The 26,706-nt window shown below is 36.1% G+C and overlaps 3 protein-coding genes across 5 annotated transcripts; 2 read left to right on the top strand and 1 right to left on the bottom strand.

The window, feature by feature from the left end:
• Window positions 1-9,869: 9,869 nt before the first annotated feature.
• On the top strand, window positions 9,870-12,966 carry LOC104117808 (heterogeneous nuclear ribonucleoprotein 1-like). The gene is made up of 2 exons (XM_009628917.4): window positions 9,870-10,382; window positions 11,701-12,966. Exons 1-2 carry the CDS (start codon window positions 10,161-10,163, stop codon window positions 12,643-12,645), a joined length of 1,167 nt encoding a protein of 388 aa, XP_009627212.1. The 5' UTR covers window positions 9,870-10,160; the 3' UTR covers window positions 12,646-12,966.
• Window positions 12,967-15,220: 2,254 nt separating this feature from the next.
• LOC104117805 (protein NRT1/ PTR FAMILY 5.2-like) lies at window positions 15,221-19,107 on the top strand. Its single transcript, XM_009628915.4, has 4 exons — window positions 15,221-15,475; window positions 16,263-16,480; window positions 17,031-17,605; window positions 18,044-19,107. The coding sequence occupies exons 1-4, from the start codon at window positions 15,343-15,345 to the stop codon at window positions 18,927-18,929; spliced, it is 1,812 nt and encodes a 603-aa protein (XP_009627210.1). The 5' UTR covers window positions 15,221-15,342; the 3' UTR covers window positions 18,930-19,107.
• Window positions 19,057-24,409, bottom strand: LOC104117807 (BRCA1-associated RING domain protein 1-like). 3 transcript variants are annotated; one of them, XM_070189571.1, is made up of 9 exons: window positions 24,206-24,409; window positions 23,281-23,615; window positions 22,945-23,045; window positions 22,254-22,440; window positions 22,036-22,154; window positions 21,019-21,109; window positions 20,170-20,335; window positions 19,713-19,831; window positions 19,057-19,550 (listed from the first exon to the last, which is right to left on the bottom strand). In XM_070189571.1, exons 2-9 carry the CDS (start codon window positions 23,551-23,553, stop codon window positions 19,206-19,208), a joined length of 1,401 nt encoding a protein of 466 aa, XP_070045672.1. In that variant the 5' UTR covers window positions 23,554-23,615; window positions 24,206-24,409; the 3' UTR covers window positions 19,057-19,205. The 3 variants fall into 3 exon arrangements, with proteins under 3 accessions (XP_070045672.1, XP_033517578.1, XP_009627211.1); XM_033661687.2 differs by having other exon boundaries at window positions 24,212-24,409; XM_009628916.4 differs by lacking the exon at window positions 24,206-24,409 and adding an exon at window positions 24,111-24,167.
• Window positions 24,410-26,706: the final 2,297 nt, after the last annotated feature.

Raw genomic sequence — 26,706 nt, 5'->3', positions numbered from 1 at the left:
TGCGGACACGACCACACGATCGCGATTAATAGCCTTCTAAACCAGGCCAGCCCCACAACACACCACGTTCGCGACCCTCACCATGCGAACACGAAGCACACCTAGATCAACCACCGCGGTCGTGATCCCCAAGTCGCGATCGTGAATAACAATTCTTCCTAGCTCCCAAAAAACACTACGCGATCGAGAGTTTTTCTCCACGATCGCGATGCACACCCCTAACACGAAAAACCAACATGCACAAAACAAAAGGAAATGGTCTGAATCCTTCCTGAAAAATATCTGAGCCCCCGCGACCCCATCCAATCATACAAGATAGTCACAATATCATATCCAAACTTGTCCAAAGGCTAGAAACGCCATGAATACCATCAAATCTCATATTAACTTTCAAACATTCAAACTTCACCGAACGCATCTAAATCACACTTAGACATTCCGGATCACAACCAAACTTCATGCACAAGTTTCAATTAATAAAATGAACCTATCCAAAATCCCGGATCACCGCTCGGAGTCCGATAATACCAAAGTCCACCCTAAGTCAAACTTAGCAAATTCGAAAACCTTCCAAAAATGCAACTTTTGATAATACACGTTGAATCGCTCCTGGACCATTCGATACATGGATATGCCCCCAAGTCAAAAATCACCTCAGAAAACTATAGGAACCTTCAAATCCCGATTCTGAGGTTGTTTTCTCAAAAGTCAAATCTCGGTCAATTCTTCTAACTTAAAAATTCCGAATTGAGAATATCCTTCCAAATTAACTCTGAATTTCCTCAAAATCAAAATCGACTACACGTGCAAGTCATAATACATAAAGTGAAGCTACTCAAGCTCTCAAACCATCGAACGACATGTTGGAGCTCAAAACAACCGATCGGGTCATTATATTCTCTCCCACATAAAAATGTGTCTGTCCTCGAATGTGCCTAGAACCGTTCTAAAGTTGCTAAAATTGCCGAATAACTCATTGTACACATACATGTGCTACCTCAATCCATCTAAGCATATTAGCACAATCCCGACTGAAGATCCTTCCTTCCACCTTAGCCCATAAGCCTTAGAACCAAATTCTAACATCTGAAATTTTATATAATGTCCGATTTCTTGCATACATACACCGTAGAAAACTCCACAAGTTGTACCAAAACATATGTATAGACCCAAGTCGTAACCACATGATGTACCGCCTCGCTCATGTGCCTATAGTTACATTATCCAACCATCATGGCTGCAACTTTCCAAACCTGGTACTAGCAATTAACCTCATGACACATAAAAGTCTTGTTCCAACCCTTGCAATACTGCAACCCTTGCAATACAGAATCTCATAACCACCCGTCAAATCAATAAATCATGGAGTTCTTCCGTTCGACAAGAACCATTACGGTATTCTAAACTGATTATCGACATCCCCCTTCCAAAATACATTATACAAGTCCGATTGGACTAATTCTAGGTCCAACAACCTCGTCTCATCCATTACAAGCTGATCGGCTGACAAGTCACACTAGATACCATCTAAAATCTCATACGACATCATCAATGCATCAACAAGCCACAACTCAAATATGACCAATAAGAAAAGAAAACCCAAGTACTGAACTATTCAACACACGTGATAGATATAATCACCAAACAAAAAACAATGAAGTTATCCCATATAGGAGAAGTAAAACACATAAAATAGCGTAGGGAATCTTACACAACATCTCACAGTTGCGGCATACAACCAGCTCCACACATGATACCTCTAGTATCATGCGTTACAAGGCCCAAGCACGACTAATGTGCAATAAATAAATCAGCATCTCAAAAGTCATCTCACTTATATCAAACCACAAGACCACACAAGATCACAACACACATGTGAATAATCAAGCTGCCTCACAGCCCACATGGCATAAAAGAGTAACACATGCAATAGACGACGACAATAGGAATAACATCCACCACGCCTGAACACCCATCCATAGATAAATGTTGTGCTATATAAACATATTCGATCTGGTGCAGAGTATACCTTCACATTAGGCGCGCCAATGGACCTCTAAACAGATTCTGAGCATCTCAAAATGGGCAAGTATCCTTTCAATATCCACAATGACCCCATTCATGACACATACAAACAACCTTCAAATCCTGAACAAACTTTCACAGTCCACAACTAAAGAAATACCACGTCTCTCAGCTATAAACTCCCCAATCTGCAACAGTACTAGAATCTCCATACCTGACCTTAATCTATACTACTTAAATAAATGATGCGTCGCACCTACATAATAATCCCATGGGAGGTACTCCTACAACCTCCCGCACCAAGTAACAAAATTTGAACATCAATGGCCACCAACCATACTATTTCCGTAGTGCTAGTCAAGCATCCACAAATCAATACACAATACTTCTTACACAAAACAGACCATCCTCAGGCTACCCAAAAATAGTGCCAACATACTCTGAACATCTGAAGTCTCCCCCCGCACCTCCGAGCTTGTGACATTTCTGTCAAAACTAAATCACAACCTTGATCATTCAATTCCAATTCCATACCGCTCACTGCACCTATAATGCTATTACGTGAGAGTATAAGAATTTCATCTTAACTCCTGAACTACTAGTAGAATAAGCACTTCATCGGCTAGAAACCTTTCACTTAACTCACTTCAGGAGAAAATCACAACACACAACCAACTTCCTATAACCGCTGAAAACACAAAACTCAAGTTGTGGTCTAAACTACCATAACTCTTTCAGGACCTATTTACACATAACAAAACCGTCATAATTAAATACCTCTAAATCAATCAAATTACGGAGATTGCCAAGCCTGCAAGTATAGCCATGAAACACCTGTATAGACTTACCACACCGATGGTACTGATCATTTCATTTATCATATCGATCCAAAACACTACTAAATGACTCAACTCCTCAATTTTTTCTTGACTTGCCTTCAAAATTAATACCTCTCTTTTATAGCACACAATGGACCTCATTCAACTCCTCCCGAGTGACCCCAAATCACAAGATCACATCGTCTCAATATCCGTAAGCCATTTTATACCCTCTCATACACTTAATAGCACCTCTAACTGATACGCACGCCCCGATGAAACCTCCTACGAATTTGAAACTGTTTCTTCCATCTTTCTATCACCGCACTGCAGACCCGGTGATATTCATAGAAATACTCTAGTTTCTTTCACACTCCACTGCAAAACTAAATCCTTAGCCATACGACGAACCCAAAAATCTTTAGGCGCCACATTTAAATTCTTGAACACACTAGAATCATTGCTTAGAGTCGCCAATCTAAGCTAGTCACAATATATATTTCCGAATAACTAGTGCTCTGTTAGTACACGAACACTGCAAAAGAAGCAACTAAAGGTATCATTTCCCTTACATATCATATCAACAACGGAATATCCAATCTGAGTCATTCCACAACCTCCATACATCAATAAGGTGAAATGTAGCACGCATTCATTAAATTCCTTGCTCGAATTACCCCTGATGTTCTCTTCCGCAATCGTAACTAATCCATCAATGTACCGATAATCATAAACTGCAAAAACATATAACCGCGCAACCCCATCATCAATGGTAGGCTCCCTCGCTTGTCTTTAAGCCATAATTGCAAGACTAAGAACCAACAATGATTTCTCCTCCTAGATACCATTATCTCACATTGTTACTCATTCAAGTTTCTCACATGCGCTTATTGCACTAATCATTACACATCCCAAATTATCAACCACAAATGCACACTCGGCCTCCTAATAGTCGCAGCATCTTCTTCAAGCGATCCAAGCACATATCGTAGTACATGCATCCCATTGGATAAAAGGCATAACTCTTTATAGGAACTTCGTCAGAAGTCATGCAATCCCTAACCTTCCCACATGAGGTAGCCCACATGTGTAACCTTATATTGACATACTCCAACGGTATTGCCATAGTTATATCTATTATGAAATCGGTTAATTCTCCTAGGTCCGCACTCATCCGCCAGCCATAAGAATTCGTTCATTCCATTAACATCAATTGAAGGTCCAACAATATATTTAAAACTTGAAGCCATATTGTACCAAAAAATGTTAATCAAGCATTTACATTCCTTTATATTCCAAACAAACTCTTTTCAACACATTCAAAATTCCTAAGTATAGAAGCCACCTTAAGTATCATCTCTCTCGAACCATCAACACTGAAAACACGGATTCGATCCTGAAGTCGCAACACATTGTCATCTCCAATAACAGCTTCTTAGGTCAACATCGCAACACCATCCCCCAAAGGCAACAAATGGAGACCATCATACTGACTAGCCTTAATGCGTTCAAATAAAGATGACGGCATCACAACACAAATAAGAATTCCGCCAAGTTTGGAGATATCAAATCTCGCTACTTCGTCAACCAGGTCTTGAACATTCATAGCCCAATCGCCTCTCCTACTTCGGGATTAAATACTGAATCTTCCAATCACTAACTGGATGAACCTTTTTCCTGAAACATTCACTGCCACAACACATGAGTAAACACCCTACCGTTCACACTAATATTGAGCGTTAACATCGCGAGAAATATCACATTGCACTAACACCAACACCAACTGAAATGATCGAACACCCTTCCATGAGGCAATGATAGAAATCTTCCCTCATAATGCAGGGAAAAACATCATGCACCACAGTTGTAGCACCACCACAACTCCTCAATACACAACTGATATCGAATGTTTGACATCGCATACTAATTAGTAGGAAGGGACTGAAGACATAAGCTTCAACCAAAATCATTCGCACGACAAGGTATCAAGAAAGGGAAGTTCTCCTAACAACTTTGTAGCCTCTCGAAGATAAGTACAGACGTATCTGTACCGATACGCAAGACTCTACTAGGCTTGCTCATGACTCGTGAGACTTAAGTGAACCTAGTGTTCTGATACCAAGTTGTCACGATCCAAATCCCAGAATAGGTCATGATGGCGCCCAACGATGTTGTTCCAACCATAATTATCCACTCTAATAAATAAATCATAAAGCAAAGTGACAATAATAATACTAAGTCCACTAGAAACTCCCAAAACCCGGTATCATAAGTGCACGAGCAACTATTAGGAGGTACAATACTACTACAATGTTAGTCTGAAATATAAAATAAACACAATAAAGTAAATAAATAAGATGGGGACTTAGTGTGTTGTGGGTATTAACATGAAATGCAGCTCACCACAAAGTCTCTTCAACAGTTGCGCCTAAGTGCCAACATGACCATCAAATGTACTTGTCTCAGTACCTGCACAATTAGTGCAGAAGTGTATTATGAGTACGTAAATCAACGTATACTCAGTAAATATCTAACCTAACCCCAAAGAAGTAGTGCAAGGGTTAAACATTGACATTAACTATTGGTCCAATAAATCAAATGCAATAAAAGTAGACAGGTATGAAGCATGGCACGTAAAAAATAGTGAAGACATATATATGTACATAAAAATGATTCTTAACAGACAAAACACAAAGTCCTTGAATATCGAATATTACCGTGAATGAAATGTATGCCAGATCAATAACTACTAAAATATCACATATCAATTCAGATAGAATTCATAGATACGTTGTCTCATAATCGAAAATCGTGCACGATTCTGCCGAGGTGAATGACTCGATCCCATAAGAGTGATAATATGATATCCTATCGTGGTGTACGACTCGATCCCATAATAATAGTGTACTCTGCCAAGGCAAACAACTCGATCCCATAAGAATGGGTTACATAATATTGCCGAGGCAAACGGCCCGATCCCATAAGAGCGTATTACATAATATTGCCGAGGCAAAAAACTCGATCATATAAGAGTATTGTTGAGGCATTCAGCCCAATCCCATTAGAATATGAAACTTTGACGGGTTATTGACCCTGCTCACGAATATACGTGTGAGTTGTAAAATTCAAGAAAACTTACGGGCGAATACACACAACACGAAAGAAATCCATAAATGGAAGTATAATTTCCACGACTAATCAAGTAGCTCATCACGTATCTAAAATAACAAGTCTGGCACTTTATGCCAGACTAGTCTCAGGCTAAAATGTAATATGAGGCTTTTAAAACAGGCAAGGACAACTCAAGTAATACAGTTAAACATGGTATGAGCCTAAGCCTACCTAGATATGATCAAGAATCTAGCATACGTGCGGACACTCGTTACCTCATACGTGTGTAGCTCCCATAACACGTAGCACATAACAAATATAGCACATATGAGGTAATTTCTAAAAATGCAACTTTCGATAATATGCGTTGAATCACTCCTGGACCATCCGATACTCAACACGGATATGCGCACAGGTCCAAAATCTCCTTACGAACCTATAGGAACCTTCAAATCCTGATTCTGATATTGTTTACTCAAAAGTCAAACCTCGGTCAACTCTTCCAACTTAAAGCTTCTGAATTGAGAATTATCCTTCCAAATAAACTCCGAACTTCCTGAAAATCAAAACCGACTATATGCACAAGTCATAATACATAAAGTGAAGTTACTCAAGGTCTCAAACCGCCAAACGACATGCTAAAACTTAAAACAACTTATCGGATCGTTAGACTTGATCAATCTCATTTTCTAAATTTTCCTCAATCTCAGATTTCAGTACTTCTCCTTCCCCACCAGTTTGGCACAAAGAAAATTCACCAAAATTGATTTTAACGTTAGGTGCACTTATATATCCCAGTTCTTCCTCGACAACTAGATTATTGCCATCCATTTCACGAGCATAGACTAAAGCATCAAGGTTTTGGAACCATTGCAACTGCTTAAAATTATATTGAAACATGGCACATGTTTTATTACATTGAAGACTTTCATCAAACAATTGGTCCTCATTATTTTCAAAAATTCTCTCATTTCTTCTTATTGACCCAAGCCGGTCTCCTATAATCTCATCCAGTTAAAGACTTTTGTCAAACATTTGGCCTCTGTTATTTCCTAAAACTATAGCATCTTCATCATTAACATCCGGTGTTCCATCAGCCAAATCGTGGAAAATGGGGTCAAATGAAATCACATAAGAAGGAAAAACAACAGACCCACTGAAATAGTTTTTGGTTAAGTCAAGTATTACCTTGGTGTCTATTGCTCCCTTTGAGAAACCAAACAGACTCCGTCAAAATCGCTAAAGCTGCAGAACCTCCGTTAAACTCGATGTTAGGGGAATCCATATAAGTGGCTCTCCATTGTCGACAGGCTTCACAATTCCACTAAAATTGCTCCGACCGACGAATGTTCTCTCACACCAATGAGTGGATTTCAAAGAAAATAGAACGTGCATTGGTGATTAGGCTGGGCTGAATTGAAATTTGTTGCTCACTTTCCCACTCTTTGAAACTCGTAGGGATTTTGTGGATAAGAGTAGTTCTACGAACTCGTCTGACTATCTTGTTAATAAATATCCTAGTATTAGCAGGTCGGCGACCAAGCTCATACTTGCGCTTCTTCCTCCAAGCTTTCTTCTTGCTACCAGTGGCACGCTTTTTGTGCAGAGGATCTTGTGGAAGGTACGTGGCTACTGAGATTCGCTCAAAGTTATATTAATTTGGATGGAAACTGAGATCTACATAGTTGGGATCTGCCGAATAAGATTGAAATATATATTGCTCAGCTGAAATCTTTTGCCCATTGGCCCATCCTTGTGCTTTATATGAATTAGGAGAATCATGAAAATAGGCATTAGGCGAGCTCTAGGAAGGAGGCTTTGTTATGGTTGCAGTAGACGAAAGTTGTAATGAGTAATAGTAATAGTAATAGTAATAATACAGTGAAATTCGGGCCGAGAAACGTTGGCTCTGATAACAAACGTAGCGGGTCCAACATTGAAATCGCCATGAAAAGGAAAGCAAGAACAACAACAACAACAACAAACCCAGTGTATTCCTACAAGTGGTGTCTGGGGAGGATAGTATGTACGCAAACCTTACCCCTCCTTTAAAAAGGCAGATTTATTATTTTGGTAGACCCTCGACTCAGAAAAGATAAAGGGAAGGGCCAATGACAAGCAAAACAATCAGAAAATCAAGCGAAAATGCACACACAACTAACACTAGTTAGTGCAATTAAAAACCGAAGCGAAAACAACAACAAGTAATAACAGAAGTCTAGAAAGACGAAAATACACGAAAGAGGCTAAGTGGTGTACTAAAGCTACTGTAACAAACAAATACAAAGATCAACTACCACTCTCTACCCTAATTCTCAACCTCCACACCTTCCTATCCATGGTCATATCCTCATTAAGTTGGAGCAACACCATATCTTACCTAATAACCCCAAAATATAAGGCGGCATTCCCTAAATACTGAAAAAACTATCTACAGCTAACAAATTTGTACCACCTATGACACGTATCCAACCCTCCACTAGCCAACACAGAAGGACTTGATTGAAAATAAGGAAAACTAGGGACCAAATAACAAAGGCTAAAAACTTAATTTATATATATACTCCCTCCGTTCCAATTTATGTGAATCTGTTTGACTGGGCACGAAGTTTAATAAAAAATGAAAACTTTTGGAAATTGTAGTCCTAAACAATTCAAAAAGGGGCACATGGTATTTGTGTAGTTATAAAAGTTTCTCATTAAGGGTGGAATTGTAAGTTTAAGCAAAAATGTTTCCAAAGTTAGAAAGGAGTCATTCTTTTTGGAACGGACCAAAAAAGAAATAGGTTCACATAAACTAGAACGGAGGTAGTAATAAATTTGGACTCATTTTCATTCGGACTCCCACCTGGGCCAGCCCAATTCTAATAACATCCATGTCTTATTTCAAATTTCTGAGTCATAGTCCAAACCGTAACACCAATCAGAAGTATCTCCATATGAAACTAAAGAAATAGGAAAATATTGTAAGAAATGTGAAAAACATTAAATATTATTAAAGACGTTTCAAATTTTAGCTCAAAGTTTGTTAGAGCGTTAGACTTTCACATATAATATTTGGGGAAGAAAGAAAAGGAAAGTATTTGCTAATACAATCACTCTACCACACATCCCCTTGTTATTATCTCTCTTGCATAACTCTTTTTTGTTGCATTCTTTTTTATTACTATTTTCTTATGATAATGTTACTATTTAACTTACTCGTCTAATACGAGACATTGAGAACAAAGTAATTGGTGATAACTCCGTCATGTACATATTATCTATTCTTTAATGTTTTTATACACTTCTTGAGAAAAATATTTAATAGGCTTAATCACAACCACATATATCTAAATTATCTTTTATCTTTAAAAATCTTATTTAATAAAACACTCCACTAATTAGACTAATAGGGGTAGAACTAGAAAAAAAAGGTCTAATAAATAATTTTTTGTTTTTCAAAAGTATCAAATATTTTAATATTTAAGACGGAAAAGAGTATTTCAACAAAAAATTCAAAACTATAAGTGAGATTTTTACATTTTAATTGGCATTTACACGTATGCCGAACTATAAAATAATAAGTACATTTATGAAAAATTAAAAAGTAAACTAAAAAGAGGAGAGAAATTGATTTGGGGCTATTTATTTAAAGAAAACTATATAGTATAGTAGTTTTAAAAAAATAATAGCCGGCATATATCTTATATATATATATATATATATATATATATAAGAGGCATGCATTGGAAGCTTAGACTCATGCATTGGTTCTTATATATATATTGATATTGGATCAGTGTCATATATATAATGTTAATATTTTAGATATAATTAGTGTATATTTTGTGTATATTTACCTAACGAATATATAGTTTAACTATTTAATAGCGGATGTATATATATTTTCACAATTCATGACTTGTAAGTGATTTATTTTAAGGATCAAATAAATAAAGGTCAAAGGTTATTTCGTGTTTCAGTTTCAGTTGGAATAGGATTTTGGAGGTTGATTGGAAATCTGCCCTAAATCAGGAAATTGTGTTCAAGATTTGCTTTGATCCCCTTTTCCGATTGAGATTGGGTCACTGTCCCCAAACCCAAGGCATGCTTCCATATAATTGCTCTGTCCCTCTCTTTCTACTTTTAGTTACTATATTTACGTAAACTGCATTATTATTATTATTATTATAGCAGAGGAAAGAATTCTTCTTTATCAGAATTATGGAATCAGATGAAGGGAAGCTATTTGTAGGAGGATTAAGATGGGAAACAACGGAGGAGAAGCTAAGAGACTATTTTAGCAATTATGGAGAAATTAAACATGCCACGATCATGCGTGATAGATACACTGGCTTGTCTAGACGCTTTGCTTTTGTTCTCTTCTCTGATCCTTCTGTTATTGATATCATTCTTCAGGACAGACACAACATTGATGGCCGTTCGGTATGAAATATTACAAATTTATGATCTTGAATGTGTACATATGATAGCCAGTACTCTAGCTCACTCTCAGAAGTCAGAACCTGCTAATTATAAATCTCCAAACCGCTTGCTGTTAATTTTTTGTGGTGTTCGTTTATTTTGATCAATCTTGTAGGCGTAACCCCGTTGTGTTTTCGTACGTTTCAAGATTGATCATGATTGAGTTTTCTTCTCTATTCTTTTCACTGATGTTTGTATGCTTTCGAAGTTTTTTGTTGTTCTGTTAATGCAGTTTTGGGATTGTGTCATTAGTTGCATCAGCATGTGTTATGTGTAGGCCTTCTAGTTTCTCCTTGAACCGTTTATATGGGTTAGTTTCGCCTTTATGTGATATTTGGGAAAATTTGAGTGATATTTTTGTTATAAAAATATAGCTTAATGATTTTCTGTGTTACTTAGCCAAAGTTGACTAAATTTTTGTTAGAAATAGTTCGGTGACTTTGATGTAATAAAATAAAAGTTTAATTTCCATCCGTGAAATTACCCCGTTTATATACATGCAAAAGAATTTCTAAAAAACGTGTATATTAGAATACACTGTCTAAAATTTCTGAATCCTGCCTTTTTGTCCAATTTCTTAAATGGGTATGATGAATCACAGTCCTGTTTCTGTTTGTGGAACTAGAGGAGTGTGGCATTCTGAAAATGTAAAGGGGGATTTAGGCACTCTTGTTCGTTTTTTACTTCCTTTTCCTTTGCTTAGCTCATCTATCACTCTTTTTACTTGTAATTTTTACTTTTAGATTATTAGATTAAAAGTGGTGCAGTGCGTTAGTGCAGAAGGTCACATTTATGAAGGAGAGTGGGAGGGCAGGGAAGAAATATTCAGCTTGTTTTGTCTGGATTGTGTGGAAATTGTAGTAGATCAGCTTTGCACGGTGGTGAGGACAAACTTCCTTAGATAATTAAGGATTCTGCTTCATATGCTTTTCATTTTTTAGTAAAATAGTCCATGTTGAGTTACTTATTTGGAAAAAAAATTACCAGAGGAGAGATGTAAAGGAGTAATATGTTAGATTTTCTTGTTTTATAGTGTTGAATATGTTTATCTGAGCTGAAGTCATTCCAAGACATGATATTCTAGTGGGCGCGATTGAATCATATGAGTCTTTTCCTTGTTCTGAAGGTTCTCAGCAGTGTTAAACATGACAAACAATTCCGCTGGTAGCTGCAACGTTGTAGCTTGGCTTCAACTAAATGACATCTGAGTTTCTTGCTGACCAAATGTCTGTTTACTTGTGTATCTGTTTTCACTTTAAACTCCAGTTTTGCTGTTCAGGTGGACACTAAGAGGGCTTTACCAAGAGAACAGCAGCAGAGCTTGAGATCGCAACTTCCTTATGCTGGCGAAGATATAGAAACAGAACCTGAAGGGAATGTCAGAACTAGAAAAATATTTGTGGGTGGGCTACCTTCTTCCCTTACTGAAGAAGAGTTTCGGCAGTACTTCCAAAATTACGGTAATGTGAAAGATAAAGTAATAATGTATGACCCAAGCACTGGTCGCCCTCGAGGATTTGGTTTCATCACCTTTGACACAGAAGATGCTGTTGATAAAGTTCTTCATAAAAACTTTCACGAGCTGAAAAATAAACTAGTGGAGGTAAAACGCGCCCTGCCTAAAGAAGCAAATCCTGCTGGCAATGGTGGTGGTGGAGGTTACTTGGGTTATGGTTCTTCTGGTCCCATTAGGTCTGCGCAGCCTACTTTTGTTGGTTACAATCCCTATAACTATGGCTATGGTTGTGAGATTTATACTTGCTACGGTGGGGCAGCTGGAGTATATGTGAATCCATCTTTGGCCAGCATTGGTTATGCTAGCAGCTTGCCCGGAGTCGCAATAAACCAGTGGAGCAGCCAGAATCATGGGTATGGTCCTTTCTATAATTTAGATGCAAGTTATGGGGCTTCTAGTTCGTGGGGTGCTTCAGCCAATCGCGCTACTTTTTTGCCATCAACTAGTAATTCTCAGGGTCATGCTTCTCAAAATGGGAATCAGGGGAATGGTTACAGCACCTACGCTAGAAATAAAGGCTCTTTTACCGATTCTGATGGTAATGAGACTAGTGATACGCATACAGATAATGCTCCAAACAGCAGTATCTGTGAGGGATCTACCGAGGCAGAGAAACACGAGGCAAATGGGCACAACACAGCAACAATCTGTGACAGCAGTAATGGTTCTTCGGGGTTTCCAAATGCAGCTTGGGTTTCTGATAAATAAGAAATTCTGGGTTAATATTGTGGTAGACTAAGGGAAAACTGACAGCACTGACCATATCATTAAATATCAGCTTCTAAGAATCACTCAAAAAGAAAAAGTAACCCTGTTATAACACCACCAGTTCGGTCGCAAGAGATCCGATGACTGGTTGAATTACTGCAGTCTATGTAGTGGTTATTTAACAGTTACATTTACATTCTTACAATGCAGATGACTAGTGTTACTTTAAACTGCACTGGTGATACAGTGTGTATTGTCTTTACTTAAAGATGTTATCTAACTGAGGTTGCTTATACCGTTGAAGGTTTTCTCTTACTTGAATGGTTATGTTTCTTCTTTCTTTGTTCTCATACATAGAGTAGCAATTTGTGTGAAACCTATTCCTACAGTTGACTACTTGAAAATGATTTCAGTTTCTAAATGTTGGCATATAAAATTTGCTTATATGACAATAAGATAGAATTCAGTTGATAGCAAATAGTTCTGAGACTTCAATTCTGTTGTTTGGGTTCTGTGGGGATTAAGCTATAGAGACTTGACATGTAGTGAAGATTCCTTCATATTATGGTGCATGATTTGGCAACATATATATTGGTCAGTTATACAAATAAGTAGACAGTAGTAGCAAATCTTAGTGTTATATATTACCCTTTGATCAAGAGGCATACCCTTGAGAGTTTTTGTTCTCTTGTCCTTGTTTACTATACAATCATGTTTTCAAGATTTATGAATTGGTTTGGAGTAACGAGAGGACTTAAAAAAGAAGAGGGTGATTTTCAACATTGATTTGATAAACCATAAGTTTCAAATCACATATGAGATGTAAATCAATTAGGTGATCTAGTAACTTCAGTGATCACTAATTTATTTCACTTCCGTCAAGGTCTAGCTAGCATATATGGCAAGACTAGCTATTCCTGCTGCTATCATAGACAATAATTGTAGAACAAAACTTCCAAAGATACTCTCCTTTTACTTCAGTTTAACTTCTATGCAATAACAATGCATAAGTTTTTTACGGTATCATGTTAAATTAACCTACAATAACATGTAACTCTCCATAGCAAGCCTGATATAATAACCTGAAAAGTAGAGTTATAACTTGTTATAACCGACTAAATTGCGCAAATAGTTTAAATAATTTTTTAGTTGTGAGTATATGTAACTGAAATTCTTGACATTAAGAAAGCAAAGTCGTTTCTTGAAAAAACCATAACCATATGAAGAAATCTTAGCCTTAAAAGGAAATTGCCAAATAGAACCTTTTGGTTATTCTTGTGGTCTGTACATTCTTGCCTGCCTGCAGACTATTATGTTATAGGGATGAGGAAACAAATTACTTACTAGATTGTTTACACTGTTATAGGAGGGAAGATCAGCTTGAATTTAAGCAGTTGTGAATAAAAATTACAATTAGTAACAAATGTAATACGTAGTATTTCTTTTTGCACAATTAGAGATTTAACTAAAAAATTTGAAAAAGTCATTACTCAAACTAAGAAAGAAAACACGAGATGGGGCACGTGTTTTTCGTCCATGACAATATCAAGAAATTGAAGTTTCCAGCACTTTTCAGAGTTAATTTTTTCTAAAACCTGCAATTCCTTAATTTTGTGGTCAAATTTAGTGAAACTGACATCCAAGCCGGCAAAGCCCTGTACTTCACAATGACATCAGTTTTTTTTATTGTTTAAGGAAATGGTCCTAATTCCAAGTTTATTGGGTTGTGTGACTAATTCCTAAATATGTCACTAACACTCTATTTTAAGTAAGACTTTCGTATCATTTTGTTTCATTGATATCAACGCTTATAATACTTTAAACCAATATATTTATAAAATTAATGAGTGTTGTTTCTTGGCAAATTTTAACTTTGTCTTACTAATATCGTATGCATTTTGTAGCTTTCGAAATTTTCCACGCAACATGATCACATCATACGTAAAGACGATTGAGGCTGACATACATGACAAGACTCATTATATTTCATAATATTAAAAACATATTAAATCAACTAAATAATGATATTTTACACTACATTTGGTCCGAAAAAATATTAATTGTATTGACAAATCGAATTGGTTTTAAAATATTTATTGTTTTAGAGAAACAAGAAGGCTTATTGATTATTGTTTGCCTAATTAACACACTTTCTGTTGCAATTGGTGGAGTAATAATTAAGTAAGACGATTAAAGAAGAGATAGAAGGATATATAGCTTAAACAAATACTCTAACGATTAAAAGCTACTAAGGTGTGCAAGAATATTTAAAAAAACAGATAATATAAAAAAGAAAAGAAAAAAAAAGGAGTACAACATTAACTTCTCTCCTCTTCTCTAGAACATGCCTATTTCTGGCTTCAGAATATTACATATTGGTCGATAACATTGATGCTGCACCTTCCAACAATATATATATGTGGACAAGATACACTTTTCCAAATTAAAACAAAATTAGCATATAACTTGGAATATAAAACTCTTTTGCTTTAGTTATAGGCTATTACTATATTTTAAATGCAAAGTAAAAGCAACATTTGGAATTATATATATATGAGGATACGCATAGAAACCTTCAATAAATAAAAGCTGGCACAAATTGTAGACTTCGAAATATATGCAGCACTCTCATAATTAGAAAGAGTCTCCAAAACCCAACCCCTAACCAAAATCTGATTTCTTCTTAATTTGTGTATCATGACTGAAGAATTAGAGAAAGGAGCTACTAATGGAAGTGAGGATTATACACAAGATGGGACTGTGGACCTCAAAGGTAGACCTGTTCTCAGATCCAAAACTGGCAGATGGAGAGCTTGTTATTTCATTGTTGGTATGTTTAGTTTTCTCTAAATTAAATATTATACATATAACATCTTCTTTGCATATATATATAGCAGAAGTTATGAATTAAGTTAAAAGAAATGATAAATAAGCGGTGAAGACTAAAAACAAAAACGTGCTGTTTTGGCAGACCTTACTAGCTACTTATTAGAATATATCTACAATATGTTGAATTATGCACCTATAGGCTATATATATATATATAAAAGTTCTTTACACTTAGATTTCAGTGTATAGATAAATTCTTAGAAATCTATCTATCCACTTGCTACTTTAATTTATGCTTGGTTAAGATTTTTATTTTTGATTCTGAGACATTATATATGGTTCTTAAACATATGTGCACTAATTTTAACACAACTTAGACAACCTTTTAAGTGGGATATTGAGCATCTCCTGATTAACAGCCTCAAAGGTGTAAATAATCTTTAAGTCTCAACAATCAAAAGAGTTGGTGATTTTCCCCACTTTTTATCTCCTTTAAATTTTAAAACATCTCACCATTATTAGAAAACTCGTGATCCTTAAAACCGGTATAATATACCAGTGTTATATATATATATATGACCAGGCTAGTACGTATTAAGCCATGTTAAGAAAATGAAATTCCATCTACTGGTATAATTCAACCACACAAAAACTAGCTTATGAGAAGAGAATTCATGTGCTCTATTAATATATAGAACGTAGGTAGTATATAGTAGAATATTGGAAAACCTTGTGCATTTATGATATGATGAAAACGTACGCACGCTTATAAATATGGACATATATAGGGTATGAAGTATTTGAGAGGATGGCATTCTACGGGATAGCAACAAATCTGGTGATATATTTAACAGACGAGCTGCATGAAGGCACTGTGAAATCCTCAAATAATGTGACCAATTGGGTTGGTACTGTTTGGTTGACTCCCATTCTTGGTGCTTACATTGCTGATGCTCATCTTGGTCGTTACTCCACTTTTCTCATATCTTCTGCTATTTACATTCTGGTAATTATTTACTCCTCTTAGTTTCAATTGAGTTTAACTTCTGTGTAAAAGATTTTTACTCTATATGTAACCCCATCCATAAAAAGTGATAGAGATAACTATTTAAAACATAAGGTAGATTACTTGCGATATATAACGTATTTTAAAAAACAATAATACTGTAAATAATTCTTTACATTAACGTTAAATCCTTTACTATTTCATGAGTTAGTTTCACGTATAGTCATTGAATTAGTAAAATCATAAAATTAATTTTTGATACATTATACTCAGTAATTAAACTTACTCACTATAACAGTAGTTACAAAATTGTTTTTTATCACACTAAAGTAATTGAACTTTATTTACTGCGACAATTTTGTGATTATATTATTGTAAAAAGTAAAGTCACTAAGTGGGTAAAGTTCAATTACTTAATATGACAAAAAAATAGTTTTACTTTTTTGTCATAATTGGCAAATTCGATGACATTTACTAGTTGTTCATTCACATCATACACTCTTTTGCCTGCTTAACCCTGTGTCTTGTTCTTTGGCACACACAACAACAGGGAATGTGCTTATTGACAATGACTGTTTCATTGAAAGCCTTGAGACCTCCAAGTTGTGGCAAAGGAATCAAAGACATAGACTGCACTAAAAGGGCTTCTGCTTTCCAAATTGGCATCTTCTATTGTGCTTTATACATAGTTGCTATTGGAACTGGTGGAACAAAGCCTAATATCTCAACAATGGGTGCAGACCAGTTTGATGATTTTGAACCTAAAGAGAAGTTTCAAAAGCTCTCCTTTTTCAACTGGTGGATGTTTAGCATCTTTCTTGGAACTCTCTTCTCCAACAGTTTCCTTGTTTACTTGCAAGACAATGTGGGATGGGGTGTTGGTTATGGCCTTCCAACTGCTGGACTTGCTGTTTCAGTAATGGTTTTCTTGTTAGGGACTCGTTACTATAGGCATAAAAAACCTTCAGGAAGTCCATTCACTAGGATTGCTCAAGTTGTTGTTGCTGCAGCTAGGAAGTGGAACGTGGTTGTCCCTAATGACCCAAAGGAGCTTCATGAGCTGAGATTGGAAGAGTATGCTACTTCTGCAGGCCTCTTCAGAATTGATCATACCACTTCTTTAAGGTGAAAATCTTATCATATTTAATTCATTTACACAGACAATTTAGTGATTTACACTTGGTCAAAGTTGTCGCCTGTGGCCAAGGGTGAAGGGTTCAAACCGCGAAAACAATCTCATGCAAAAATACAAGGTAAGGTTGTATACGATAGACCTAATGTGGTCTGGCCCTTCCTTGGACCCCGCGCATAGTGGGAGCTTAATGCATTGGGCTACACTTTAGTGTATTTTAAATTGTTGTAGCATATAACTTGCTATATTTTTTATGTTATGGGCAGTTACTTTTAGGGTGTCATGATAGTATAAAAATTCTTTTACAATTTCGATATATAGAAGCTAAACTTTATATTATTTGATTTACTCATTTTATTAGGACCATATTAATGCTTGGTTTTTAATATCTTTTCTTGGATTATATGTGATTGAGATCATGTTGAATGCAGACCTCTTGACAAGGCAGCAGTGAAAACAGGGCCTAGTTCACCCTGGAAACTTTGTCCAGTAACCCAAGTTGAAGAAGCTAAGCAAATGATAAAAATGCTTCCAATACTTATAGCAATGTTCATACCAAGCACAATGCTAGCACAGACACATACCCTCTTCATTAAGCAAGGGACAACCTTGAAGAGAGGAATTGGTCCGAATTTTGAAATTCCTCCAGCATCTCTTACTGCCTTCGTAACAATCTCCATGTTGATCACCCTTGTTGTCTATGACCGCGTCATTGTACCCATTCTTCGAAAATACACAAAGAACCCAAGGGGGATCACATTGTTGCAGAGACTCGGGATTGGCCTTGTCTTGCATATCATAGTCATGCTCACTGCCTCGTTCGTTGAAAGGAAGAGGCTCAGTGTAGCTAGAGAACATGGAATTACTGGGAAAAAACAGATTGTTCCTCTATCTATTTTCTTTCTGCTTCCCCAGTTTGCCTTGATGGGAGTGGCTGATAACTTTGTGGAAGTTGCAAAACTTGAGTTTTTCTATGACCAAGCACCAGAGAGCATGAAAAGCCTTGGGACTGCATATGCTACAACAAGCTTGGGTGTTGGCTACTTCCTCAGCAGCTTTCTGCTGTCAACTGTGGCAGATGTCACCAAGAAGCATGGACACCATGGGTGGATATTGGACAACCTCAATATCTCTCATTTGGACTATTATTATGCATTTTATGCTGTCTTGAGCTTTCTCAACTTTCTTTTCTTCCTGTTTGTAGCAAAATTCTTCGTTTATAACACCGAGACCAACAAAACCAACAAAGAGTTGCAGGAGGCCATGCAACCCTCACTTAGCAAGCCCATAATTGAAGAGAAGGCACCGGTTAAATAGCCAGTTTGCAAACCTCCTTCAGCTAAACACTTTACTGAAATGTGTAATACAAACTTGTGCAACTTATACATTTCCAAAACTATAGGTAGAGCCAAGGCTGTTATAGCCCTATTTCATAATGGATTCCTTTTCAGTATGTTCAGTATATAAGATCAAAGTTTATTTTTGTTTTCGCATACTATACAACGTCATACAAACATCAGAGATGCTTTGCCCTCATCTATCACAGATATAAAGTCATCCAGTGGGACCTTTTTTACTCGCGACAATCCCTCATCAGCAAAAAGGTACCAGTTTACATGCAGCAACACACTCCAGAATCCAAGTATGCTGAATGACCTGACAACCAATTTGCTTGGTGAGATCCTCAGCTTCAGCTAATCTTTGCTGCAAAATATTGCTTTCTTCTTCAAACGTGCAACCCCGTGGGGGATCACAGTTGTATACAACTAGATAAGGTGGGTGAGTTTCCTGTGCAGCATGAGTCTGTTCCACCAACTGTTCCTTGCTCTGAATGCTAGCACCTCCAGCCTTCTCAACTAGATCTAACAGGTCAACTTTGTAAGTTGGCACAAAATCCCCACTCAAATAAAACCTGAAACCATCAAAAAGCTTTGGCACCTGCAGTATAAAGGAAGAAGGGTTTACTGTATACATAAAAGCTTTTAACATGTGCTACATCAGTTTGGAACCAGAAAAAGAAAAGATCTTTAGCCGTGAATCGTATTCACAAGGAATATAATAAACTAGTTTCTCAATATCTTGCAATTACCGGACACTTACATTAGTTGAGGCCCAGAGCCTTCCAGCTTTGGGGCCCCCAGAACAGCCGTGATTGTCTAGACTTATTTCATAAGGTTCTTCCTTTACTGGACCATTTGCTGCAATACAAGCTTTTACCCCTGCAAACAAACAAGTTCATTGATAGAAGAATGGATTTTAAATAAAATAATCATACTTTTCCATTAGGCAACTAAATAACTATTGACCAAGGCCAAGCAAACTATTTCCAAAAGAAGCCCATGCCCTCAAGTGGCTTTGGAGAAGTCACACATGTACCCAGGTGTTTCTCTCATATTTCACTCCCCTCAACACCAAAGAAACTTTTCTTATGTCACCACACATTCCACTTATTGCATTTGTTGCTTCTATGGAAATTCAACATGCCCCCTCATTCCATGGAGAACTAAATGAACGTTCTATTTCAAAAATACTTTTAGATAAAAGGAAAAGTGCTTACAGTCCATCGTTAGGATCCATTTTCCACTCAAAATTGCCATGAGAACTTTAAATGTTCTGGTGCATGCACCCTTTTCATCTGTTGCTGCAACAACATGTGTGACATTTGGTTTCCAAAACTTGCACACAGTCGCACCGCACATATTAGCAAATGTCACCAACATATACTGCAAGAATATCAAAAATACACTAAGATGGATTAATAATGTTAGAATATTTCAACTAACAAATCTCAAACAGAAAGAAGTTACCATTTTTCTACTTCAAAGTCTCTCAAAATAAAAGGACATTTAAGTGGGACAATGTGCAAATGCCTCCAGGGCTCAGTTCAAGTGGCAAAGGTTGAGGGAATTGTGACTTAAGTCATAGTTCGTGCCCTGAACCGTGCGAACTAAGCCTGGTATTTAAGTGGAGAAGGGCCATTATCCCAAGTTTCGAAGGCTGCAGTTGGACCTAATGGTTGGCCTCAGACGTGGGACAAAGTACAAATACTGTACAATTAAATAAATAAAAGTAAAGACACCAAAGCGGATAATTCATACACTGCTTTTTCCAGGACATGCATCAACCAGGACTGAGACAATTCAACTTAATGTTGACAGACACCAAGCTAAACCATCTATGCATGACCATAATAAGTTGACTCCTCTAGTGTACCAGAGAAAGCTGAAATAAACAAACAGCTTCTACCTCGAAATATGCCAGAGGCAAAGCTTGCCCATAAAAAGGACCATGTCACTCGTAACAACATTCATTATTGTGAGACTGATCAAACAGTTTTAAAACAGATACATGGGACATATTATAGAACTAGCAAAGCATATTGGCAATGCAGAAAGGATAAACCAACCTTCTCTTCTGAGGATAGAGCAGACCCACAAAGAACCCATTCTTTGGGTCCACCTGATGATCTTGCCCAAAAACTCAATTGCTCAGTGGTTCTACATGCACAATGGTCAAAAAGGAAAAAAATAGTTATGGAATTGCTTACAGATGAGGACAACTATCCTGCACATTCTAATGAATATACATATCTAAATTGCTCTTTGATTTATGTAAAAGAATTAAAATCAAAATGTAAGACAATACAAACAGCATGTTTGTTATGTATTTCATGAATCAATACGACGTTTTTCAATTAAGAAATGTGGCTACCTTCCTGTAACAGAGCATCCCCATCCAATTAATTTCAACAGATAATCTAGCCAACTTCTTGACAAGGATATTACTTCAGTAGAAGTATCCCCATTTTACATTAATGATCGACCCTATTAGACTACCAAGTAAATTCCAATGACTAATATAACTGGACCAATAACTTAAAATAATAAGCAAAACTCCTATGTACATCTGTATGTAAAGATACTCCTATTAGATATAATAATGCTAACAGGCCTCAGCTCACATGACAATCAAATGAGATACACTTGCTTAGCAAAAGCATTCTGAAACCTAATTATACCAGCAATTCAAGCAGTTCTTTACCGCATCAACTTTCCAACTATCAACAAGTGTAGATCCGCAACATGTTTATGGCAAGTGACACCAACACCTTTGGCAAGTGACATTTGTCATTCAATCATCATCTACTTCTCTATATCAAGACAACCATTTATGTAGGAAAAATAGTAGTCTACATGACTCATATCTAGAGAATCAGCATAAAATATTGACGGTATTAGGAAGGTATCACCAATTTCAAACTTATCAGCCTTAAACCAAGGAGCTTGATAGGAGTGACTGGCTTCAATTGATAAAACACAGATTTAAGGTTCCTATAATGATGTTTTTCTCATTCTCATCAACCGCCTATAATATAGGAGGTAAAAAAACAGCACAGAAGTGCCACTATATACACTCTTCTTACAGAGGAGGAATATCTGAAGTTGCCCGATGCACTTCCCTCCTAACGTGCTTCCTGGACTTTGACTTCTCAGTTGGAAATTTAGTAGATTTATGAATCGGGCACAGCATGAGATAGTTGTCCTGTAATTAAAATAGATGTGGACTTTTATGGAAAACATGAAGACAAAAACTATACAGTGCTCAATTTGATCAATTTATTAACTAGCTGTATTTACTTACCATATCCCATCGACAATCCTGGATTTCAAATGCACAGGGCACGTGATAACTCCTCCGGCAAGATTTTACGTAGCAGCCAAGTGCTGCACCTTTCATGCCACAACTACGACATCTGAGTTTTGCAGCTCTTGCCAATTCACTTTTCAAATTCTTTATAGTATCTCCATCATAAAATACTTGAGGTGTCCTGTAACCAATGAAATTAAGTACCGAAAAGGTACCCAATCAAAACCTAAGTGGTATCGACTATTAAACAATTGTGCAGTTTTACGAAATACTGCAGAATGCTAAAGGGTCAATAAGAATATGATGTAATATATGAATCGAGATTATGCTTTAGTAGTGGATGTACAAGTATTGTAGTGGAAACAGCCTACAGGCATTGCCTGGTTGGCTCCCTATAATTTCAAGCCCTATCTAGATTATTCTAATTTGACTACAGTCACTAAGAGCAGAGCTTTCATAAGCAAAACAGATTATAATATTCAATTGCTAAAGTCAAAGGTTGCTAAAGTTCCCTTTTTTTCTTCAGCTCCAATTGTTCATAACCATCTACTACAGCTAAACAACTCAAGCATAAAGATGAAGCAGCTGCCACTTAACTACATACCTAAAGCTCTCCCTTATCAGTTGCGCAACCATAAAACAATATTATATTGGAATATACAGCTAAATGATTAAATCCACATACCATTCAATGCATTTACTGTGCACACATATGACTTTGGAAGGAGAAGAGACATTTTCCACCACTTCCTTTCCATTAGCATAGTACAAGAACTGTCCAGTTCCCTGCAAATATTTAACAAAGACCGGACAGATTAATAATAAGAATTGGTTAAATGTAGCAGAATATGTCCAGATAAACATGTGTGTACATGAGCAAAGGATGAGGAGCACAAAATAAGTGGATAATTTTCCAAATGATAGCAGTGGAAGAGAGTATTAAAAATTTCTAAAAACAACAAAATAATCGCAGCTGATAGTTCGAAGTTTTTCCTATCATATACAGCGCAGATAAACTCACCTTTGTGGTCTTAGGCGAATGACAGAAACAACAAACACTTCCTTTCAGAGCATGTTGATCTGAAACTGATTTTGGCTGAGCAACAGAAGGAGATTCACTATTTTTATGCTCCATATTGCAGTTGGAATTAGCAACAATTTCAGAACTAGGACATCTTAGTTGAATATGACCATGACTTTCTAAGCTCATTTGTGACGAACCAGAACTTAGTCTCGTTTTCCTCTTCACATCCCTTTCATGAAAAATATCTTCACGCCCGACTATGCAGCGCATTCGACGTCCGCCACATTTGAATTGTCCTCTACTGATCTCTTTGCTGTAATGTTCTCTATAATCTGGAAATGCAAGGATCACATGTGCTTAAAATAGTCAAAAAGAAGAAAATATATAGGAGAGAACACTTGAATAAAAACTTTGTTCCATCCTTTGTTTAATCTAACAAACCATTTACTCCTTCTATCCCATTTTACCCGCACACTTTCCTTTTTAGTTCGTTCCAATAAGATTAACAAATTCTTATATACAGTTTAACTTAAAACTTACTATTTTAACTTTAATGAGATGCTGTATTGTCATAAAACACAAGTTTCAGAAGTCTTTTCTTTGTTGAACTACGCGTCAAGTCGAGCTATACCACATAAAATGGGACAGAAGGACTAAAAATTATCACAACCCAAGAATCACAAACCATTCGTTAGCAAGCATCTACTGTTAGTCCGCAATAGACACTAGAAATTTTCTAAGCAACAACAGCAAAAATCAAGAAAATAAAAGAAATCAAGCTACAAATGCCCCCACGATATTACAACCTTGAGCATAGAAAAACTTACATGTTAATTGCCATATATAACATAATTACAGAACAGAAGTAAATTGTCAGCTGAAAGGACAAACGAGAAACCAAAAGGGGAATCTTGCAGTGTACCTTTACATATACTCGTTAGGGTCAATGTTGTTGGACGGTCAGGATCTGATGATTTCTAGTGGCAGATGATAATTTGATGGTGGATATCGTTTTACTTGCAGATTCTTTGTACAGCGTTGGAAGTCGCTTGATTGTTTTCCAGGAATTGTCTCCCGCTTCTTTGCAATTATGGGTTTCCTTCATCCCTCTACGCTGATTTTGGGGGGCGCAAATAGCCTTTTTAGGACCCTAATTTAAAGAAGGGAAAAGGGACAAAAAAAAATGGGTATTGAAAATGGCTCAATTTTGTCATCCTCCGTTGGGACATAAATGCCCTTAACATTAGGTTTGGGACTCAAACTTACTCATGTATCTTCACAGAAGAACCAACAATACCTCTAACGTATTAAAAATGGCTCAAAAATATATTATGTTAATTTTTTAGTCCGCAAATATTCCTAACATTTATTTTTGGGCTCAAACTTACCCCTATATATAACAGAACTAACTTGGTCAATTTTTTAACTTTAACTTCGTCATGTGTTATTTTCTTAATTCGCCACGTATATTATTTGTATTAAATAAACTCACATGTATCTTTTAAAATATCCAACGACCCTGACCCGCTCCTATATATTTGGACGGTCGACTAAAAATAATTACATTCGCTGGTTAAATATATAAAAAACTATACATTGATTATATATAAAAATATATATATTAAACCATAATATTTTAATATATATTTTACATGATATTATTTTTAGGAGAAATTATACGGTGTAGTTTTTCCTATTAATTATGATCTATAACTCGAATTTATTAAGCAAATCTGACAATGGAACAACAGTTTTTGCTAATATTTTAGCTTTATCGTTATATATTAAAACAATATTAGTTCTAATTGAAAAGATCATGTGAAGTCCATTAATGTGCTAAGCAGTTGGATATGTATATAATTAAAGGTTTTAAATAATTTTCTTTCCATCTGTTTCTTTGCTTCTCCTTTCGAATCATATAAATAGAACATTGTCATTTTTATGTTTGCAAATTAAAATTTATATTTGTTAAACTTATTAAGATTTGCAAAATTTGAAGGAAAAACTACACCGTATAATTTCTCCTAAAAATAATATCATGTAAAATATATATTAAAATATTAATGTATAATATATATATTTTTATATATAATCAATGTATATTTTTATATATATTTAACTAGCGAAGGTAATTATTTTTACCCGACCATCCAAATATATAGGAGCGGGTCAGGGTCGTTGGATATTTTAAAAGATACAAGTGGGTTTATTTAATACAAATAATACATGTGGCGGATTGAGAAAATGTCACATGGCGAAATTAAAGTCAAAACATTGACCAGGTTAGTTCTGTTATATATAGGGCTAAGTTTGAGCCCAAAAACAAACGTTAGGGGCATTTGTGGACCAAAAGGTTAACAGAAGGTATTTCTGAGCCATTTTCAATACGTTAGGGATATTGTTGGCCCTTCTGTTAGATATAGAGGTAAGTTTGAGCCTCCAAACTAACGTTAAGGGCATTTATGGCCCAATACGTGAAAGGGGGACAAAATTAAGTCATTTTCAATACTTTAGGGGCATTTTTGGCCCTTTATTGTTTAAAGAAATAGCTGATATTTATAAATTATTTAAAATTTAGCCAGTCTCAAAATCAACTTCAAATTGAAGTTAGGCTCTGCCTAATCCTAACTTCATATCTTAGGTCTGAGTTGAAAGCAGTTCAATCAGACAAAGCTTCCGTGAAAGCATAACTTCAGACACAATGGTCTGAAGCTGACCTGAAGGTTTTAATAAGAATGCTTGAAGTTTGCAAAAAGGCTAAATGTTAAATAGTTTTTAAAAATTGGATATGTTTAAAATAGGGGTACTCAAAGCGGCTATTTGGTGTCATTTGAATCCACTATTTATATTTTATCCACGTTTAAGAAAGATTTGCAAAAACAGCCTTTACGCTACACACCATGGAAAAATTATGCTTGTTCAGTTGTTCAAAATTATGCGAGACAGGGACGTAACTATGGTGGTATCTTCATTCCGCATTTATTGTAAAATTGTTCGCATATTTTGCTGGATATGGGAATCTTGCCTGTTCACAAATTATATCGGCGAACATAACTTTGGTATTATCTTCATTCAATATATCTTTTTTAATTGTTCGGAAGTCTTGTCGGACAAATCTTGTGAGTTATTTAATTGTTCAAAAAAATTATTGGACGGACATAACTTAGTATTATCTTCATTCTACCTATCTTGTCAAATTATTCACAAGTCATCTGATGAGCAAACCTTGCAAGTGGTTGTTCACTTATTCTCAAGTTTTGCTAGACGGGCGCACAACTGGTACTATTTTCATTCTACCTATCTTGTTAAATTGTTCACAAGTCTTATTGAATAGGCAAATCTTTCTTGTGTTGTTCAAATATTGGCAAGTTTTGTCAAACGGACATAAATTGGCACTATCTTCATTCTACATATCTTGTTAAA

Source organism: Nicotiana tomentosiformis, chromosome 1 (assembly GCF_000390325.3).
Source record: "Nicotiana tomentosiformis chromosome 1, ASM39032v3, whole genome shotgun sequence".
Lineage (NCBI taxonomy): Eukaryota > Viridiplantae > Streptophyta > Magnoliopsida > Solanales > Solanaceae > Nicotiana > Nicotiana tomentosiformis.
The sequence above is the reverse complement of the archived record's forward strand: the minus strand, read 5'-3'. Positions and strand labels throughout refer to the sequence as shown.

Excerpts from the sequence above, each read along its gene's own strand:
- LOC104117808 (XM_009628917.4), top strand. The coding sequence starts at position 10,161 with ATGGAATCAGATGAAGGGAAGCTATTTGTAGGAGGATTAAGATGGGAA. Across the intron at positions 10,383-11,700 it reads ACAACATTGATGGCCGTTCG|GTGGACACTAAGAGGGCTTT; the intron begins GTATGAAATATT and ends TTTGCTGTTCAG.
- LOC104117805 (XM_009628915.4), top strand. The coding sequence starts at position 15,343 with ATGACTGAAGAATTAGAGAAAGGAGCTACTAATGGAAGTGAGGATTAT. Across the intron at positions 15,476-16,262 it reads AGCTTGTTATTTCATTGTTG|GGTATGAAGTATTTGAGAGG; the intron begins GTATGTTTAGTT and ends GGACATATATAG. Across the intron at positions 17,606-18,043 it reads GATCATACCACTTCTTTAAG|ACCTCTTGACAAGGCAGCAG; the intron begins GTGAAAATCTTA and ends TGTTGAATGCAG.
- LOC104117807 (XM_070189571.1), bottom strand. The coding sequence starts at position 23,553 with ATGCGCTGCATAGTCGGGCGTGAAGATATTTTTCATGAAAGGGATGTG. Across the intron at positions 22,441-22,944 it reads CACAGTAAATGCATTGAATG|GACACCTCAAGTATTTTATG; the intron begins GTATGTGGATTT and ends CATTGGTTACAG. Across the intron at positions 20,336-21,018 it reads CTCTATCCTCAGAAGAGAAG|TATATGTTGGTGACATTTGC; the intron begins GTTGGTTTATCC and ends ATATTCTTGCAG.